This window comes from Falco cherrug, chromosome 9 (assembly GCF_023634085.1).
Source record: "Falco cherrug isolate bFalChe1 chromosome 9, bFalChe1.pri, whole genome shotgun sequence".
NCBI lineage: Eukaryota > Metazoa > Chordata > Aves > Falconiformes > Falconidae > Falco > Falco cherrug.
Genome location: NC_073705.1, coordinates 53,948,531 through 53,968,042, shown reverse-complemented (window position 1 = coordinate 53,968,042; position 19,512 = coordinate 53,948,531). Strand labels below are relative to the sequence as shown.

Here is a 19,512-nt window from a genome sequence, read left to right as displayed (position 1 = left end):
TGGCCTTTGCTTGCACCACGCAGCTCCCAAACATCACCGACACCGCTGGCAGGCTAAGGTGGCTGTTGGGGGGAAACTGTGACATTTGTGCTGCTAGTACACTGATCCTTTACATTCCAAGTTTCAGAGACAAGGCAAGGATGTGGAAAAAATTAAGCAGAGGCTGATAGAAATTGCAAACTATGTTGATAAGGTAAGAACTTAAGCATTATTTCACTTTTTCCAAACGTACTATGCTTTCTGAAAGGTGTTGTGAAATCTCTTTTTCTTCTACTAGTAAATTAAGAAAGTCGCGGCACTCGGATCAGCAGCTTTCACAACCTTTGTCACAGCTCCTTACCCACGCACCTTTTCAAGGAGCTAAGCCAGCTGCTTTACTCATACTCCGGTATTTCAGAGCAATGCTTCTCTCCAACCAGTAAAACCAAAACAGTAAACTGAAACCTTTCGTGTGCCCTTCAACACACTAAGCTGTGAGCTCTGCTATATGGGATGCATATACCTGTGGAAGCACTATTTCTAAGGAGGTGCACAATTTAGCCCTAGGATTTCATTAACCTGGGGAGAGGGTGGGGATAATCACATATGGAACAGCCCATAGGAAAAAGATTATTTTGAGCACGAATTTGGAGAACGAATTCCTTTGCAGCAGCAAGGGATGGTTCAGTTGTAAGGCCAGCCCAACAGAGGGCCAGTGAGGGCACAGTCAAGAAGATACCTAGCCCAAGGGAGATGATGGAATCGAAGATACGCAGTGTTTAAGGAAGCAGAAGTTGATGGCTGAGTAAAAGCAATAACAAAGAGGCATACACTGCATTTTTTTCTTTATGTGAAGTAATTTCTTGACAATAAACACCACGAGTCCTCTACAGTGCTTTTTGAACAAATTAAAGTTTATTTTTGTTGTGCTGTATGACCACAAAAAACTCAGAGTCCAGTAGTGAAATTGTAACTCAGGGAGTCTTAATTTCACTGAGAATTTATCAAGTGATGCTTCAAGGGCAATAACTCAAGGAGAAGCATTCTTGATTAAAAAACAAGCTGCTGAAGACACCTCCACCTCTTCTGTAATTGTCTTGCTGACTTATTACTGGAGGACAGGTGTTTATATGTTACCTGCTCAAAATTAATTTTGCATGTTAGAATATATTTATGTTTCATGCTTAATTTATGCTCAGCAAATGCCAACATTACCCAAATGGCTGTAATGCATATAAACAAGACAAAGATCTAGTACGTTCTTTTCTCAGGCTGTCAGCCAAATCTGGACTTGATCGATTCTTGAATCTTTCTTCACATTAGTCTCACATTAGAGTTGTTATCTCTGCTCCATTACTAATGCTGCTCTGGCTCCTCTCTTGTGGTAGCTGCGGTATTTACCAGCAGGATAATAGCGTATGGAGCCCACAGCACTAAGATCACTTGTTTTTATCTGCTGCGAGCAAGACTCAATGACTCTGGCTGGTTTTCAGCTGTTATTTTGAACCACAATGGTAGCACAGCACAGCTGCCCCTGCCTCGTGGCTTGCATCGGTGCTAGCGATGGAGGGCAGCCATGGGGGTGTCACCTGCCGTAGCACCTCATTTGTTCAGAAGTGAAGGACGTGCGAAGGTAGTTGCAACGTTCTGTCTTGAAGGAAGATGCCAAACCTGGGTGGGACACAACATACCTTTGGATCTCTTTGAATGTCTTACAGGTATTTAGTCAGGTCAGAACTGTTTTCTGGAAGTCATGGAAGTACTTCATCTTAGTCAGTCATATCAGGTATTCACTTTTGCCCTGGAGAAGAAAACATTTAAGCCTCTATAATAAAGGTTCATATGCACATTATGCTTTGGTTGGAATATTCTAATCCAGTGTGATCTAAAATGGGTTTTAAAGACATGTTTCTGTTTTTCTTTTCTCATTAGTTCTATAGGCCACTAAATATTCGAGTAGCCCTGGTCGGAGTGGAAGTATGGAATGACATGGATAAGTGCTCTATTTCTCAAGACCCTTTCACCAGCCTCCATGAGTTTCTGGACTGGAGAAAGCTAAAACTGCTACCTCGTAAACCCCATGACAATGCACAGCTGATAAGGTACACTTGACACTCTGATATCGGCCGGGATTTCAGTGGTTTGAGACTGGTTGCACTGAATCCTTCCCCAGTTGCTAAGGTATTGTGAGGAACATCTGTGCTCCTGAGGGTTTGTCTCTCCCCTCTACAAACACCAAAATAAAAGCATTTTGCAAGGCCCTTCAGCAGATGCTTCAAATTAATTTCCTTGCACTGCTCTGCAGTAGCCCTGTTACTTGTAGACCTTTCCTGAATACGATTAATGTAAAAGTGTAGATGTGTACTAACCTGGTAAATACTGAGGGTATGAATTTACAGGTGGTTTAAGCTGGTCTCAGCCTAAATTGTTACTGGAAAAGGCAGTCCTGCCCTCACCCCAAATGCGGAGCTAAGGGGGCACTACCTGAAGTAGTAGTAGTCTTTCTTCTTAGTAGAAAGACCTCAGTAGACTTTAGAATTCAGTGTAAATGAGACAGATCATTTGCATTTGTGACTTAGCGTGAAATCATACACATCTTTTACCCTGCTGCTGTTTCCTGGATTAAAGTGAGTAAACATGCTCAAAGTAAAAGCAGTCTTAAAAAACAAGGTAGCCAAAGGAACACCTTTTTCTTGAACCAGGCATAATGTTGATTGATGAACTATTCTTTAGACTATACAGATAAACATACTTAATGTCTTAGTAATTAAAAGGAGCTCTTTACTCATTACATAGATATTCTTACATTAGCTGTGTAAGAATAGACTGAACCCTTCCAAACTGTTCCTCATGAGATATTTGATTACTTTCTATGTATAATAATACTTCGGAATTTTCTAATCTGTGTATTATAACAAGTAGCATATAGACTCCCTACCATTAAATAACCCTTCTTTCAGCTAAAGACATTATGTTTGTATTTCTAATCCCAACTTCAGTCAGGGAAAAAGGACAGGAAGGAAGGGTCCTGTTCCAGAAGTAAACCCAAAGGACAGTGATCAAATGGATCTTTCTTGTAGCAGGGGTGCTGTCATTGTCAGTCTGGCAAGTTGGCATGATTAATCGGTGCTTTGCATTGTTTTAAACCTGCAAATGTGGAGCCGAGACACTTGAAATGGGATCTTTGTTTGAGATTGGCAGAAATACAAAAATAGGGAGGTATCTTGGCACTGAACAGTGATTCTGTGATTCCTCTTCTCCTTTCCTGCCCTCCTGCAGCGGGGTGTACTTCCAAGGGACTACCATTGGCATGGCGCCCATAATGAGCATGTGCACTGCAGAGCAGTCTGGAGGGGTCGTCATGGTAAGTGGTAAAAGCACAGGACTTGAAACTGGCCCAGCTGGTGTGACACCGTCTCAAGTTTTGTAATACTGTATTCTGTAACAGAACATTAGCCCCATTTGTCCCATTTTCAGTCTTAATATTATCTATATGTACATTCAGATTGCTTGTAAATGATTGTTTCCATAGTGAAAAAAATCAAAATATCGCATTAAAAATATAGCATGACCTCTTTGCAAGGATCCTTTACTCCTAACTATCATTAGATCAGGTGCTGTGGTGCTGTGAAGGATGAGAACCAGAAGATATATTTGTTATGCACTTGGGTAAACTAGTGTTACAGGCAACAACAGCCTATCCTGAATCTTTTATTATATTGATTTTATTCTGTATTTACACAGTTTTCTGTGTAAGGCCTTATTTTCCATCTTTGCAGCGCAGTGGGTTTATTACTTTGCCAGACAAGAAGAACAAACAACAGCAGCATTTGTCCTACCTGAGCCTCTCTCAAACAGTGCGACTGGTAATGCTGCCGTTAGGTGCTAGGCATGATGAAAATACAAGTACGCTTCTTAGCCAGTTTCTGGGTGTAGTTCTGGAGTATTTTCTTTCAGAATTTTTTTTTTTTTTTTTTACTTTATTTTGAACAGTGTTTTGTGCTAATCGTGGGGGAAGAAGTTTTGCATTGACTAAGCTTTGCAATAGAAGTACTTTAAATAAAATCAGATGTGGACTCCCAGAGTTTGCAGGCCACTAACAGGCTCAGCTGGTGACCTCAGAGCTCAACTCCAGAGCAGAAAGCCAGGGAGCCCTAAAAGCTTCCTGGTCTCTGAGTTCAGCCTGCACGTGCTGAAAACCTTTGTGCTTTCTACAGCTTTGTTGAGACTTCCAACAACCCAAGCGATGTGGGGGTTCTCTCCAGCTCTGCTGGACACCCCAGCTGCAGATCCCTACTTCAATGAGGTGGGAGCTCAGGAATGCACAATGCTCAGCATTTGCATGCTCTCAAAGTTCCCAGTTCTTCAGAGCTTCACGGGACTAACCTGGAGCCCAGGACAGAAGGCTTTTGCCTCAAGACAATCCGCACAGTGCTGTAAGAGCAGAGATGCGGTCCCTTCCCGCTCCTGCATTTCCTCCTTTCTTAACCAGCTCCCAAACCAAGGCTGGCCCGCAGTGCAGGGCCCCTTTGTGGTCTCATGGACAAGTAGGCAAGAAGCCAAGCGGGGGTGAAGCATGCAGTCATGGAAGATGATTTATAGACGGTCCAGACTGTGAGGATTTAAGAGATGAGCAGAGAAGCTGAGGTGCAGGAGAGCTGGAAAGAGCAATCAAATCACATAACTGGGAGAAAGGCATGTCAATATTGTAGAAAAGACAAAGGCTTCAGTCTCCCGGTAGCTGGAGAAGCTGAGCCTCTAGTAGCTGTTTGTAACAGCCTTTCACTGGGTACCTGGGCGATAGGTGCAAAAGAAAAAGGAGGAAGAGGAAGAAAAAGCTGTAGGAGTCTCCCAGAGCACTTCCAAATCTTGGCAAAGGCGTATATGAGGCAGACAGCCTCATTTTATCCATTTCACCCTCAGGCCAGCAGTCACCGCTTTGGCTTATCTGCAGTCAGAGCTGCCTTTAATAATGACCTTTTTGTCCTTTTAATTTTTTGCAAAAGCTTTAAACTATGCTACAGTGTCTTTTACTGCAAAGTCAGTCCTCCACAGTCTGGAGACTGTCATTTTAAACAGAAACAACAAAACATAGTTTGTTCCAGTAACAAGAAAACAAGAATCAACATTTCTTTAAAGTGCTCTCAGGGTTCTGACAGAGGAGAGATGGATTTATCCGTCCGGGAGAGACCCAGTGTCTGTGTACGAGCCATGGGGCTGGCTGCAGCTTCAGCTGGGCAGGGGAGCACGATGTTTTGCAGACTCCCACCTCAGTGAATTTCAGCTTCTGAGGTGCAAATTAACTCAAGGCTTGCGCAGCATAACTAGATCCAGTTCCTTAAGCAAATCCTTAAAAAGGAGCCAAATCCCAAACAAGCAAACACTCACCCCCAAAACCCAAATGGGCAGCTGCCCAACTTTCCCCCTCGGCTAACAAAGGCTAATTCAGATGTATACAAAAATTGTATATGCCGGTACCTACAGAAGAAAGCTCTACATTTGGAAGATATGCAAATGAAAGAATGAACTTTTAACCTGGGAGGCTATAGTGCTCAATGTCTCAACACTGGGCAACTGAACATTTGGTCAACTTTATAATCCAGCCAACCTATTACCCATCCCACCGTGAACACTCAATACCAAAAAACTCCCACACTCTCAAAATTGTTCTGAAAGATGAGGCAATGGAGAGATTGCATGAGAAATAACATTTGAATACAAAAAAATGGAGTCATTCTTGTATGATCTGATTTTACTGGCTGGTTTTGCAGCTAGTCGGCTCTACTATATGATATAAATTCCTCTGCCATGCCTCCCTGAGAGCATGCCCCTCTCCAATTTTCTATAGGGCCGGATTCTCTCAGTGGTAGATGACACCCTGCCTCCCACTAATTTGAAGAGAAACTCAAAGTGGTGAGAGCAGTCATCTGAGTATGAGAAGCTTTTGGTGTATCAAGAGCATTATAATTTTATTTTACTGTGATGCTTCTGTTGTGTTGTAGAAAGACCAAAGAAAAGAGCAAGCCTTTGAGACATGATTCAGACTTCATTCTTATTTCAAAAGATTGTCCACTAAATTCATGGATTTAAAAGTAAGATATTGCTGAGTTGCTGTAATGTAATGTAGTATTCTCACTCGTGTCTAATTTCTGTTAACTTAAGAGGGAAATTAGGCTGAATGACAGGTGTGGAACTGAGGCACTTAGGTTTGGGCGAATTAAGTGGAATAAAAGCATGGTTTAGGAAACTTATTCCTACAACTGAGTGAACCTGCATGAAAAGTACCAGGACTGGGGCATTTGCCTGCTCTGGCTGTAGGTGACAGTATTTTATTATTATGATTTGGTCTGAATCTCAGTGGAATGAGGCAGAGTTCAGCTGAAAGAAGCTGCGTGTTTTGTGCAACAGCTTAAAATGTCTTAACACTAGATGGCTGCTTATTCAGTGGTTGTGGTTGTTGGGTAATGACTTTTACTGCTCAAGTTAACTTTAAAAGGCCCTGGTGGAATAAGTCAAAGTCATTTCTTTAGTCCTTGTGATACTTAAATGGTCTCAGTATCAAATGGGACATGTCACTGTTTGTTTTGACAATCTTCATTTATGCTGCCTACAAATAACCTCTTTTGCTGAGGTATCACATTCTTTGTTTTAAAAACCCTCTCTAGAAACTGATAAAATTGCATTCCAAGTGGATCTGAGCGAGTAATGAGAACCGCATGGGCTGTAATATTTGTTTGCCTATTCAAGACCAAAATTACATTTCAGATCATTTATTGCTCTAGTTCTGGAGTGAATCGTGTGAATTCTTGGGTTTGTTTTTAATTGCCAGCTTTAGAGGTGTTCAGATAAATATAATCCCTGTTCAGTAGTAGAAGAGATACTGGCAAAATAAAGGAAAGCTGAGCTCAGTTTGCTGTCTGTCTAGGCAGCTCAAAGCTTAAGGGAATTGCTGTCTTGATCACATAGCCCTAATTTCAAGGCATCACTTCAATGTGTCACTGGTAAATTATATGGATCTTTGGTCCTGGAATGTTCTCTGGCTGAGTGAGAGGTTGCGCTCTTTTTATGACATCAGGTTCGATTACATTGAATTCTGTAAATATTTCGTACATTTCTATGAGTACAATGATAAATCGGTTTGTATGTGACTAGTATCTAAATAAGATATCTGCATATGTAGGCATTGTGCAAGTGTACATATATTTTCTTGGTTATTACACATTATTTTGCTGCATAGGTTTACTCTGTTGTTTCTGTGACTAGAAGAGATTGTGCAGCTTCTTTCAGCAAACAGGCATCTTAGAATATAAGTGCACACAAACCTGCTGTTTTCTTAGTCACAAGATTTTTATAGTAAATTTTTAAATTCAGGAAAAACTAAAAAAAGATCTTTTGTAGAAAAGTACAATTATTTTGAGTTTTTTCGAAATGCAGAAAGAGGAGTTTCTTGTTTTCAGAATGGCTGTATTCTCCTTTTGATTTTGTTTTCTGTTTGAGAATTGATTTACTAAAAATATTAGCACAGACAGATGAGGAAACTTTTAAACCTACCCCAAGTCATGTATTAAGGGCTTCATTAATATATAGCTAATGTTTTAGACAGTTTTACCTTTCACTTCTTTTTAGTATGAAGGCTGGCTTAGATGATACTAAAAGAGTTGTTTCAACTGAATATATTCATATATGTTTCTAGAGCAGGCAGCTGTACATAGTAATTCCATTTACTGACTGTTAAAGACTGGATCATGCATTTATATTACATGTTTATGCCTTTAGGGAAAGCTTTCATATAGGTACAGTGGAATTTTTTCCCCTTAAGAAGATGATCAATGTGGAAAGGTCTTTTACTCGAGGTTAAGCCAAAACATCAGGCTGATCAGGAGCCTGTAATCAGATCATACGGTGAAGTTCTTACAAACGATTGTCCCCCAAATCAGCATTTCAATGAGGATTAATGTTAATATCTCAATCTGACACTTGGCAACATTTAGAATATTCATAGGTGTTAATAAAAGGCCATTGAAAGTTTGAAGATTGTTTTGTCCTTTCGTTTTAAAAAGGAGGTTTTTCAAAGTACCTGGTTTTTCTTGCAAGGCTTGTGAACTCTTGGGCTTTCTGATATTAAAGAAACAGTCCAAAAAATATTAAATAGACCAAGTGAAGTCTTTTGCTGTGTTTGTAATTTACATTTTGACGTGAACAATTTTCTCACTTTTCCCTCATCACACTTACCCTTGCCCATAAATGATGGCCCATTCCAATACTCCGCATCTGGGTGACTTTTCTGCCACTGCCGTGTCTTGGGAGTTTGGGGCATAGATTGAGCAGGGGAGTTTTAAGCCCTAAATAAAGAGATGGCCCAGATGTTCAAAGCTGCCCGATGGTCTCAAATGTCTAACGTGCTCGGGAAACTGGGTGGCCAGGCCAGAGAGTTTGTCCTCAAATTCCCAGCCTGCACTTAGTATACGCAGCTGAATTTAAACCTGTGTCCATTTAACAACAGTGTAACCACAGACGGCAAATTTATAAAACATTTCAAAAGTCAGGCAATAGGACGTTGGGTGGGAAATGTGTATTTTGAATTGTTTTTTATGTGTTGACTTGACTAGTTCTTTTGGTTTTTTTAAGGATCACTCAGAAAACCCTCTAGGTGCAGCAGTCACGCTGGCTCATGAACTGGGACACAACTTTGGAATGAATCATGATACATTGGAGAGGGGCTGCAACTGCAAAGCGTCTACTGATAAAGGGGGCTGCATCATGAACCCCTCTACTGGGTGAGTGCAAGTTATAGCACTGGCAAGTTACACTTAGAGTGGAAAATTTTCACTTTCATTTTGTGTCTCAGGACCATTTAAAGGGAAAAAAGAAAAAAAACCCTTTTCAACACCTGTCAAAATAACTTCTCGCAGTTATTCCCCTCCAGCTGAAACAATTAAACTTGTTATCAGAGCACAACATGTACCGTTGTACCTTTCTATTTCTGCATTACCAGTGTGAGAGACAAAAATGCTGTAAGCAACTGGTTGATGTAAAACAAAAACAATCAAACTGCATTGCAAGCGTGGAATCAGAATTTCACCATCTCTCCTCTTGCCAACCGAGTATTGGTCATAATAGGAAATGAGCAGCATCCCAAGGCCAAGACTAGGATGAAAGTGTAGGAAATAAAGTAATGCAGGAAATATATTATTAGGCTTCCTGTAAAGCTTTTCTCTTGTGCAGAGAACGTTCTTTAGTTTTGCACAAACTTTTCCATCTCACCCCTTGTTATAAGTGTATAGCAGTTTTCACATGTGACCGAATTAAATCTGCAAGGTCAGTGGGGTTAGGGTTGTTCAGTGGCCGGAGTGAGATCTTCCAAGAAAACATACAAGACAGTGGGAAATAAATCCAGTGAACCTGTGCTCATCATCTCTGAGTCAGTGCTGAATGGTTGATGATAAAGGCACTACGCCAATGGAGAAGCGTAGTGGTTTTGTAGACAGAAAAAGTACAGGCACCACGACCAGCGTAACCAGTTACAGCTTGCTTCTTTATATTTTAAAGTACTGTTAGAAACTGAGCAATATAATGAATGAGTTCTTCATGCCCATATTCAGGCAAGAACTGATAGGATTAAATGGAGGTGAGAGAGAGTAGATTTTCCAGCGCTTTCTGACGGTAAGTGATGTGCTGGCCTGGACCACCTGCAGACCCACACATAGCTAAAGTTTGGTGACTGGAAGCTGGTAAGAACCAGTCAGACAAATATCTGTCAGCAGAGTCTTGTAGGTACAGCTGGATTTGCCCTTGGGCAGGAGGATGGTCTAGATGATCTTCTGATGTCTCTTGCAGCTCCAATGTTCTCTCTTTGTGCTTAAAGTTCATCTGTTGCTTAAAAATCTCTTCTGGGAATTGTGATCGACTCAACCTCTGCCATCTCCGAGGTTGCATGTTTCTGGGAAAGAAGGAGAGTGATCTGGGAGAGGCCAGGGAGTGTTGGGCAGGATTGCTCCCTGCTGGTCAGCCTAACAGCAGCCTTGGCATTTCTTCAAAGGCATGCTGTCACCCTCCTTCAAGGCAGAAAAAGGGCTTCTGGCCAGAGGCCAAGCACAGCAAGTTAAGAGACAAACAAAAGAGACTTATGTGAGTGGAGGAGAATGAGAGTGATTTCTACAGTTTGGAAAAGAAAAACAGCTTGGCTCTTCTAAAACAATAGGTAATAAATACCCATATGGAATTGCATTCTGCAGCACGTCAGAGCTCATATGCACCCTGTGAAAACAAATTGGAATTGGAAAGGGGGCTCTGAGGTGTGGTGAGGTAGTAGTGGTGGTGGGCAAGTCTGGGCTCTGAGCTCCTGAAAGATGCATGTAAATTTTGTTTGTCTCAGCTGAGTTGGGCATCCAGTTACTCCACTTCTAGAAATAAATACAGGAGATGCTTTCAGGACAGAAATTTCTAGACGCTTTCTGAACTCGTCTTGTGGAAGTGTCTCTAACGTGAGATTAGATAGCTCTTCCCTGGTTTTGGCTTCTGCACCGGAGTCCTTTGGGGGTATCTGAAGTTGTTCTCTGGGCTGGATGTGCCAATCCAGACACTTGGAGCTGAGTTGGCTCAGAGCATGGACACACCAAGGTTGTGCCCGCTCAGCATATTCCTCAGATATCAGACCGAGCATCTCAGCTCACTTTATGCTGGGGTTCCCGGAGCACCTCACAGGCTAAAGGCCATGCTTCTTTCAGCCCCTCCGTGCCCAGCCTCAGCACCCACAGGGCTGACACTTTGGGGAGGGGGCCATCAGCCACACTCCAGCTTTGTGACGCTCTCTTCGGATTTTGACCAAACTTCAGCTTCAACTTGTGCCTAAGAAGGGATGTGCCGTTCACAGAACTGAGTAGGCTGTCTTGTTTGCAGTGATTATTGATTTATAAACAGAAATTTTAGTATCAGGTTTCTAGCCTTAGGCTTTACCTTCATACTGTGCTGTCAATCTGTAATAAGTATTCTGGGACAATGCTTTATGCCTTAAGCCAAACTGCATTTACCAATTTAAAATTAATACTTTCAATGTTTACCCAACGCCTGACCAACAGTAGTATTCCTCTGAGCACCATTATTCAAGGGTAACTGAAAAGGTTTCAGCTGTGGAAGCACGTGTCAGTTAAGGGAAGGCCAGGTGAAGATTCCCTACCTGAAATGCATGCTTAAGATGGCAAAAACATCAAAACAAAGAGCATCCCAGGGAAGCCATGTACATTTAGAGAGACAGCCTGCTCTCTCAGTATGCTCAGTGGCACTCACTCTGTGCTCTTCTGATTTCTGTTGGTTTAAGGTAAATTTAACAAGGGCTAGGGGGAAAAAAAATCTTCGGGTTGAAGCTCATGTGAAAAGTACAAGCCCCTGAGAAACCCTTATCTGGTATCTAAAAAGAATCAGAAATATCTAGGTTATAACAGAAAGGCCTCTGTAAACTTCCCTTTGGAGTCATTTGTGTGGTTGTGCAGCAAAAGGGAATGTTTAAAGGCTTTTTACTTAAAAGTGATTTCATTAATTATTGCCATTTCTTTCAGTTCTTATGTTTCAGTCTTTGAAGAGGTCTTGGAAATTACATCTTGGTGGAAAAAATCTCCAGGGATCATTGTGGAATTTAAACTCTGTTGGATCTGTCCTTTAATGAGCTTCCTATAGCTTTAGCTCTTAAAAGATACCAGCAAGATGTGTACCACTTGTGTGTGAGCTACAAATGCCTTAAAGACCTGCGACTTTAGCAAAATATATTTTGTATAACATGGAATCAAGCATATGAAAGCCCAAATCTGTGGCATTCCAGGCCTTTTAGAGATTCAGATATCTGCGGTGGAAATCACATAAATCCCACTATAGAAGTTTGGGGGGTTGTTATAAAAATAGTATCAGTAAGGAAATATTTAATACTAACGCATTGTTCCCTTTTTAAGGTGTATGTTTTAATGATATTCCTCCAGTTCTTTTAGATTGTTTTTAGACTGTTCCAAGTGAAAAAGAAGGCTATAAGGAGTCTTAAAGAGATCTGCAAATCTTTTTACTGAGATGGCAGCATCTGAAAACTAAGGGGCTAGGCTGAGCCCACGAGGCCATTTCAGTATTCCATTTATTTCCCAAGTATCTCCCTGAAGTTTCCACTCAGGAGTGAAAATATTCTGCCTGACAGCTAGATAAATACAGAAAAGTTCTGATGAAACGCAAGGCATTAGTCTAGATTTATACCACTGCAACTGAAAGCAGAATTTAGCACAAACTCTGGGGCAAAATTATACCAATTAGCAATGCTTGTTTATTTAATAATTTTGGTAATGCACTTTTTTATGTGCTCCTTCCTCAAAATTGAGCACAGATATCTCCATGGGGGTTGAAATCAGGTGAGTTCCCCAAAGTAGTTGAAAGCTCAAGAGTGCATATATGCTTGAAATTTCTTGCCAGCCTTAAGGGAAGCAAAATTTTTGTGGTTAGTCTTCTCCCCTCCTGTAAAGCCAAGGGTTTCTACTTCCCCTCACCCCCATGTCTGTGTTCTTGCCAACAGCATGCTCTTCTAATTTATGTCTAGGTGACTTACACAACTAACTTGTCATAGGGAAACTGAGCATACTGGAAGCATGTTCTTCCTTCCCTCTTACAGTAAGTACCTCTTGATGCCTTTCCATTTCCCCCATCCCAGTTTAAGCATTAATGAGAGACCAGGAATCCACTAAGGACACCTAGTTTTACCAAGCTCATTCAGCTGCTGATCCTACTAGAGTCTCCATCCCTTTGCAGAGTCTCCATCCCTTTGTGGAGTCTCCATGCCTTTGTGATGTCTCCATGCCTTTGGGGGGTCTCCATCCCTTTGCAGAGTCCTGTGACTTGCTATCAAGAAAGATTCCTTCACTGTCCTCTTGCAGAAGTGTGTTGCTCTTGCCAGCAGCATTTCTTGTTGCTGAATCATCCCAGCTACAGCTAATTAAAATGTCAGGCAGGTTTCTAGGCTACAGCCATTTCTTTCATCTCTATTTCCACTTCTGTAGAGAGAAGCAGGTTTTCACCTTCATGCATGCCTTCAAATGCCCTTGAACTCTAGCATCAAGTGCTGTCACTTTGTGTCCAGACTTCCAAACCCCACCGCACATCAAGTACAGGCTGGCAGCAGGTTGGGTAAGTCTGCTTTGACTCTTATTTCTACCTTGGCTGTAATTGGCTTCTCCTCAAAGACCATGATGAAGAAATAAATGCAAAATAATTTAAAATAACAAAACCTTAGAAAAAGAAAAATACTGTATGGGCTTATGTATCATTTCAAGACATGAGACAAGCGGTATTTATTACAGTAGTGCAAAACTTGATGTGTGAGAAAGGGCACGGCCATTACTATATGCTCAAAAGACCTTTGAATGAAAGATTATCTCTTCATAAACTTTTATTTTAATCTAGGTCCCTAGTAGACCATTTTTTTTCTTTGTTCCAAAAGTTCCAAGGCAGGTGTTGGTTTGCATCCCAGTGATGGTATGAAGCGTTAAGGACAGAAAACCATTTGGTGCCACACAGGGAGGTCTGGGCCAGCAACAGAAACAAGAAATCAGCTTCTTTACGATAATTTCTCTGCCCAGCTCCTCTTTGTGATGTTCCTTTTGGTGTGATGTTCCTTTTGAAAAGTCAGAGAATGAATTGAATCCCTCTATGCCGGCCTTCTTTTCCCCCCTCTTCTTATCTTGGATCTTGTGTTACCATCTCCATTTTCACACTACCATTCAAAGTAAGTGTATTTTTCTGATTTGGACAGGTTTTAATTGCAATTTACTCACATAAATACGACTGCATGTGTTACAGGGAAGTAGAGCTTGGCCTGTGACACAGTGACTGTGTGCTGGTGGAAATGCCTGTGCTGCGGGTTGGCTTGGAGATCGGCTTCAGCCAGGGGACCCGGTTTTGTGCAGGGCTCGTCAGTGAAGAACAAGAAATGGGATTGAGATCAATTCTTTAACCTCTCAGCCATTGATCATAATTTTAGAGGATTTTTATGGAAATGTGCCTCTCAGTAGAAAATAACAGCTAATTTTGAGTAATTGCCTTTCAGTACACAATTTCACTTTAATTACTGAGGTTTTGGAGGCACGGCTTTGAGGGAGGAGAACAATTAGAAGCACAGAAAGGGCACATAGAAATAGTACGTAGAAAAATACTGGTTCATTTACTGTTGAAATTCAGAGAAGAATTTCTTTTTTTTAAAACCAATCCAGAAAACACCCACTGTTATCAATATGGTTTTAGGTAACATTAAAACCTTTTTGTTAGAATTAAAACAGCCAATGGGAAGCTGCATATTTGTGAATAAGAGTGGGAGCAAAACACGATCCGCTAAGAATCAGTTGAGTGACAGTCCCAAATTAAACTAATTGACTTGATCTCAGTGCTACTGAGGAGAAATGGGGAAAAATTAAAGGTGGGAAGGACCATCAGGTGGGCTTCTTCCAGATACCACTGAAAAACAGCATTGGTACATGCTATATTTTAATCCCTTCTGGGAAGAATTAAGTATTCTGCACTGAACACTCAGCACATTAGTTACAATTAAGACTAAATAAAATATTTAAGTGGAAGCAGTGTTTTTTTCCTGAATAATTGTACCAGATGTCTATGAAGAGCTAAGAAGTGACACCAAGCAAGACAGTGAGTGCATAGAAGACACCATAGATGTGAACATTCCCATTTGCCCCACTGGTGATGAGCTGGTCCACAGGTTCATTGTACTAGTGGCCCAGACATCCAAGGATTAGGTTAGGAAACATTTATTCTTTGTTGCATGTTACAGGCCATTTCCCGGTGGTTTTGAAAGCGTAGCACTGTATGATCTGGCAGAAGAAGCTATCCTTGAAAGGCAGCTTTCCTGCAAGTGAAAAACAGTTCCATTTGATGCTTTCACTTCATGCATTAATTTCAGTGGCCAAGGGGAGGTGCATTACATTTCTGTTTCTGTCACTTATAGCATCCATTTCTGCTGGCAAAGAAAAACTGATTTTGTTGGCTACCTTCTACTGACAACCCTCTGTGGTTGCAAATATATTATCAGGGACATCTAAAATAGCTATTTGTTTGCTTTCTCAACTTCCCCCCGTCCCCAGTTCATGCTTGCTTCATGTTGTTGAAGGTCTTGTTTTGTTTTGTTATCTGATTTTCCCCGTGTAAATGCGCTGATTCATTTTCTGCAGTGCTCAAACTTCAAGGCTTCTCTGGTGTCCATGCCTGGTGCGAGGGCAGGGTTACCAGAAGGTTTAGCACTCACATGTAGCTGTTGTTTCAAGAGTATGGCAATGGATACATTCCCTCTTCCCCAAGCTGCTGGGTCTGAGGGTGCCTCTGGAAATGCTCCCCAAGCCACGGAGGTGTCACAGCTTCGGTTAGGTATTTGTTCTCACTGATAAGGTAAAGTTAAATGCTAGGTCACAGGCATGTGGATTATAGAATCTCTGTACAGGGACTCCATCCAAAAGCCATCTACTATTTTGGATTATTGCATTACACGCACACCATGAAATACGGGTTTGGGTAGAAAAATTGGCCTGTGGATCTAAACCCCAACCTGGCTTACTCCTGTCCTGAAGTATGCTTCCATCTCTGGTGAACTGGAATAGTGTTTTGTGGGGTATGTGATAATCCAGATGATGGAAACCATACAAATTAAAAACAAGGCTTCGTGTGGCAGAAGAACATATACTAATGGGGATTATTTAGTGATCTGTCTGGCAGTTCAGGTGTACAGTTATCCTGATGCAGCTGGGGTAAGCGCGGACAGCTGGATTGGGTGAGGATGAGGAGATGCTCAGCAGCTTCTTCATCTGCCTTCACCACCAAGGGCAGCGTCTGGGGGAAGAGCACCCTGCTGTTAAAGTGTGTTACACAAGTGATGTCCTTTGATGGTGCTGAAGGTCTGTTCTCCCCATTTGTATCACCCATTACTCTTAATGAGATTTAGGTCTGCACATCAAAAGAAGGCTAGTAACAGTAATGCTGATTTTTTTGATACATAAGTACATATTTGCATGATAGATGGGTGGCTGATATCTCCTGGAGAACTATTTAGCTTGGTAGGGCTGGCTCTCAAAGGGTTTTATGGGCAGCCTTGTTATTTTGTTATCTGCTTCTGTTCAATTTTTGGTTTTGAGCTGCCATACAAAAAAAAAAAATAAAAAAATTAACTCTATTATAAACATGTAATCAAATAAATAAAACATAGTTAAAATTATTAAGGACCAGTTAGGAAAGTATTAATCGTATGTGTCATTCATTAAGTATTGGTTTCAATAACATTTCTTTTGAAAAATGATCTCAAGGAAGCAGGATGTAAGGTCATCTTGATTTTGGATACTCACACTCGGAACTGGAGTCTGTAGAACGGGGCTATGAAAACATACAACCTCCAGAGATTTCCAGCACACTAGCTTCAGGAGACAGCCAGGTATGCCATGAAAACAGCATCTTGGCTTTGGTACCAAATCAACTTGAAGTGAAAACCACTTATTCCAACACGTCACAAGGTTAAAAAAAAAATACAATTTTTTAAAAAAGCTAAAAAAGGCAAAAGGTCATGCTAGGAATGGGAAAGAAATCAGAATTACAGTGTGGGAAAGGACACTGTAATTTACTGACTGGTTCTCTTCCCTTCTTTCTAGACATCTCACAACATCTTGTAGCTGCAGAGCTGTTACACATTAGATAATCAAACCGTTATTAGTTAGCACAGTATTTCCTGGCCCCTCTCAGTTTATGTTCAGCTGTGCAGACCTCACTTTGCATTCTTTGGTCTGGCAGCTTAGAGACATTAAACTGTGGAGTCAGCAGAACTATCTGGAATTACCTCTGTTACAATTTGAAGAAAATGAAATTATCTTTAAGATGTAAACAGTTTCTAATTAAGCTCTGAAGCTGTTTATGTTTCCAAACCAGTCTGAGCGGAGCTCGGCACAAAGACAGACTTCTTTGTTGTCTTTTTCTTTTTTTAATAAAGTTGATATACTGATGTAATAAATTACTTGTGACAGAGGTAGGTCTGTTGTGCCAGCAGTGCAACTGCTTTTTGAAAAAAAAAACTTAAGCAACATATCCCTATGCCCTAGTAATTTAGCACATTGCATTCTGGTCCTTCCTTTAGTAGGAAACAGCCACGAGATTGCAGAATAGATTTATGTCGGTCTTTAACTTAACTCCAAGTAGCCTCATGTCTGCAGTGCATTTGGCATTCCTTTTTGTTAATAATTTCCATACATTACAGATATATTTAATTGTTGTGGTAAATAAGAGCTGCGTTGAAGTGTTAGTCGCATTGGTTGAAATACATTGCATGTTTCCCAGTCCTTTATAGGAGCGGGTCCCTGTTAACAATTAGCACACAGAGCTACGGGGCAGGTCTTTAAAAAAAATATACTGCTTTTTATTTCAGTTTAGTCTTTCACATTTCAGTAGATGTGCTGCTAGAAGTGAAAATATTTGGCTTTTCTGCTGTATTCTAGGGGAGAACTCATACAGATTTACAGCATGCATTTTCTGTAAGTGAAGCTGACAAGGAGAGAGGTTACTTCTCAAATGAAAACACATTTTACTTCTGGTGTGATTATTTATAGCAGATACTTAAGGACACATCGTGGTTTCTACTATGTGATGTATCCAGAATGGGTACAGTTTTACTGGCTTGGATGCTGGTATGTGAGAGCTCAGCTGTGTTTTGTCTTGTCAGTGTAATATCCATAGAAAATATAGCTCTGTAAGGGACATTTTTCTCCTGCAGTACTGCTATTGCCATGACCCATGAGAACAAATCATATAAGGACATTTCCCTTCATCTTAGCTTTCTGTTTCATCAAAAAAAACCCAAAACTTTTCAACCAGCAGGGATAAATCTGTAATGCAGAGCATGGAGAATTAAGCACACAATGTCCAGTTTTAATTGGTGTAATGAATTCCAAATTCCCAGAGTATAAATGGAAACATACCTTAAAGGGCATATGCTTAAGGTCACATGAATGCTCCTTTTTAAACGTGTTGTATGCCCCGAAGCAGCTTAAGGAATCGATGTTGACTTGGAAGGCTGATTCACTGTAATTAAATGATGCCTACAGCTGCGTTTGTCACAGTTGTCATGGGAATCACAGCCTTTTGTGCCTGGGATAGATGCAGAAAATGTTTAAAATTCAGAGAGGAAAGATGTCCGTTTTACCCCAACAACTGCTTCCTGCAAAGTCATTCTTTTTTCTTTTCTAATGTCAGAGCCTGTTACAAAGTCCTGGATGCATTTCCTGCAGGATTCCTGTGGCAGAAATGCAGGTAGGCTCCACTTCAGCCTTTTAAACCTGAATGGCACAGCCCCAGTAGTGACATGAAGATAAGCAACCACCTATTTTACTGTAAAGTCACTGAAAATAAAAAGGTGAGATAACTTCGGTGTCCTAGCAAGCCTTTCTGGCTGCTTCTACCATAGCATGGAAATCGTGTTCGTCTTTGTCATTATGTTCTCCCAGCACCCGACCAGCACTAGGTGTGAAATCTAGGTTCCCTCAAAGCTGGTAGGAGAGCTTCTATAGACTTCAGAAAGGCCAGGATTTCATCAGGGTACCTATGGATTCCTTTAGATTGCTCAGAAGCCTTTCATTCCTGTGTCTGAAAGTTTTGATTTGCTCACTTGAGGTTCCCTAATTCTCAGATCATGGCTAGATCCATTCTTTTCTCATGGCTTGAAATAATGATTACATACAATGTTGTTACTAAGCTGTTTATTTTCTGTGTTCAAGCTCTGTGGAAGAGAAAAGGGAAGCTAGAAAAAAGTGATTCATTGTTATTTGATATTTATGAAATTTTTTTTGAAAGAATTCCACTTCCATTTGTCTCAGCTGATTTCAGTGATATGGGATAAACTGCTTTTTTCTCAGTGCTTATCTTGCAGCACAAGAAGGGAAGGTGGAAATGGGGGGGGAAATGCAACCGGATTTCTAGGACTGTTATGCCTCACTTATCTTTCCTTTGGATCTTCTAAAAGAAAAGAAATAAAAGGAGCCATGGTGCTTGCAAGTCAGATACTCCTGTCTTGAAGTCCTGATTTATTAAGAGACCAGGTAGTACAGATGCTAAGTGAAATCAATATGAGCTGTCTCCCAGGTATATATTATTTCCAGCTTTTTGCAGGGCTCAGATGTTTTTCTTTAGCACCCATGTCTTGCTGACTGGAATTTCCATGCGCTTCATTCTCTTAGTGCTTCTGCTACTGTTCTTTCCAGTGGGCAGGTTCTCCACGTGCTTTATCCGGGGGGCTGCTTCCCGTGTATCTTCTCCCTGGCCTGGGTCCCTCCTCGTGGGGTTTAGCCCTCCTCGGAGTCCTCTTCCCTCAACTTGCTGTCATTTGATCTGCTCACCTCATCCTCGTCCTCACCCAAATCCATCGATGGTGCCAAGTACTCACAGTATGGCAGGTCTTTCAGTCAGGGTGGTCACCATGATCACATCAGCTGGGACAATGACCACACATGCTGCTTTCGTTCTTTAGGGTGCAGT

General features: G+C 41.2%; 1 protein-coding gene across 1 annotated transcript in view; it reads left to right on the top strand.

The window, feature by feature from the left end:
* The window catches only part of ADAM12 (ADAM metallopeptidase domain 12), a 187,140-nt gene that overhangs the window by 125,419 nt on the left and 42,209 nt on the right, over nucleotides 1–19,512 (top strand). Inside the window, exons 8-11 of the mRNA XM_055720883.1 lie at nucleotides 122–193; nucleotides 1,912–2,081; nucleotides 3,259–3,343; nucleotides 8,608–8,756. Of these exons, the coding sequence (XP_055576858.1) occupies nucleotides 122–193; nucleotides 1,912–2,081; nucleotides 3,259–3,343; nucleotides 8,608–8,756 (476 nt within the window). The remainder of the gene's footprint in view (nucleotides 1–121; nucleotides 194–1,911; nucleotides 2,082–3,258; nucleotides 3,344–8,607; nucleotides 8,757–19,512) is intronic.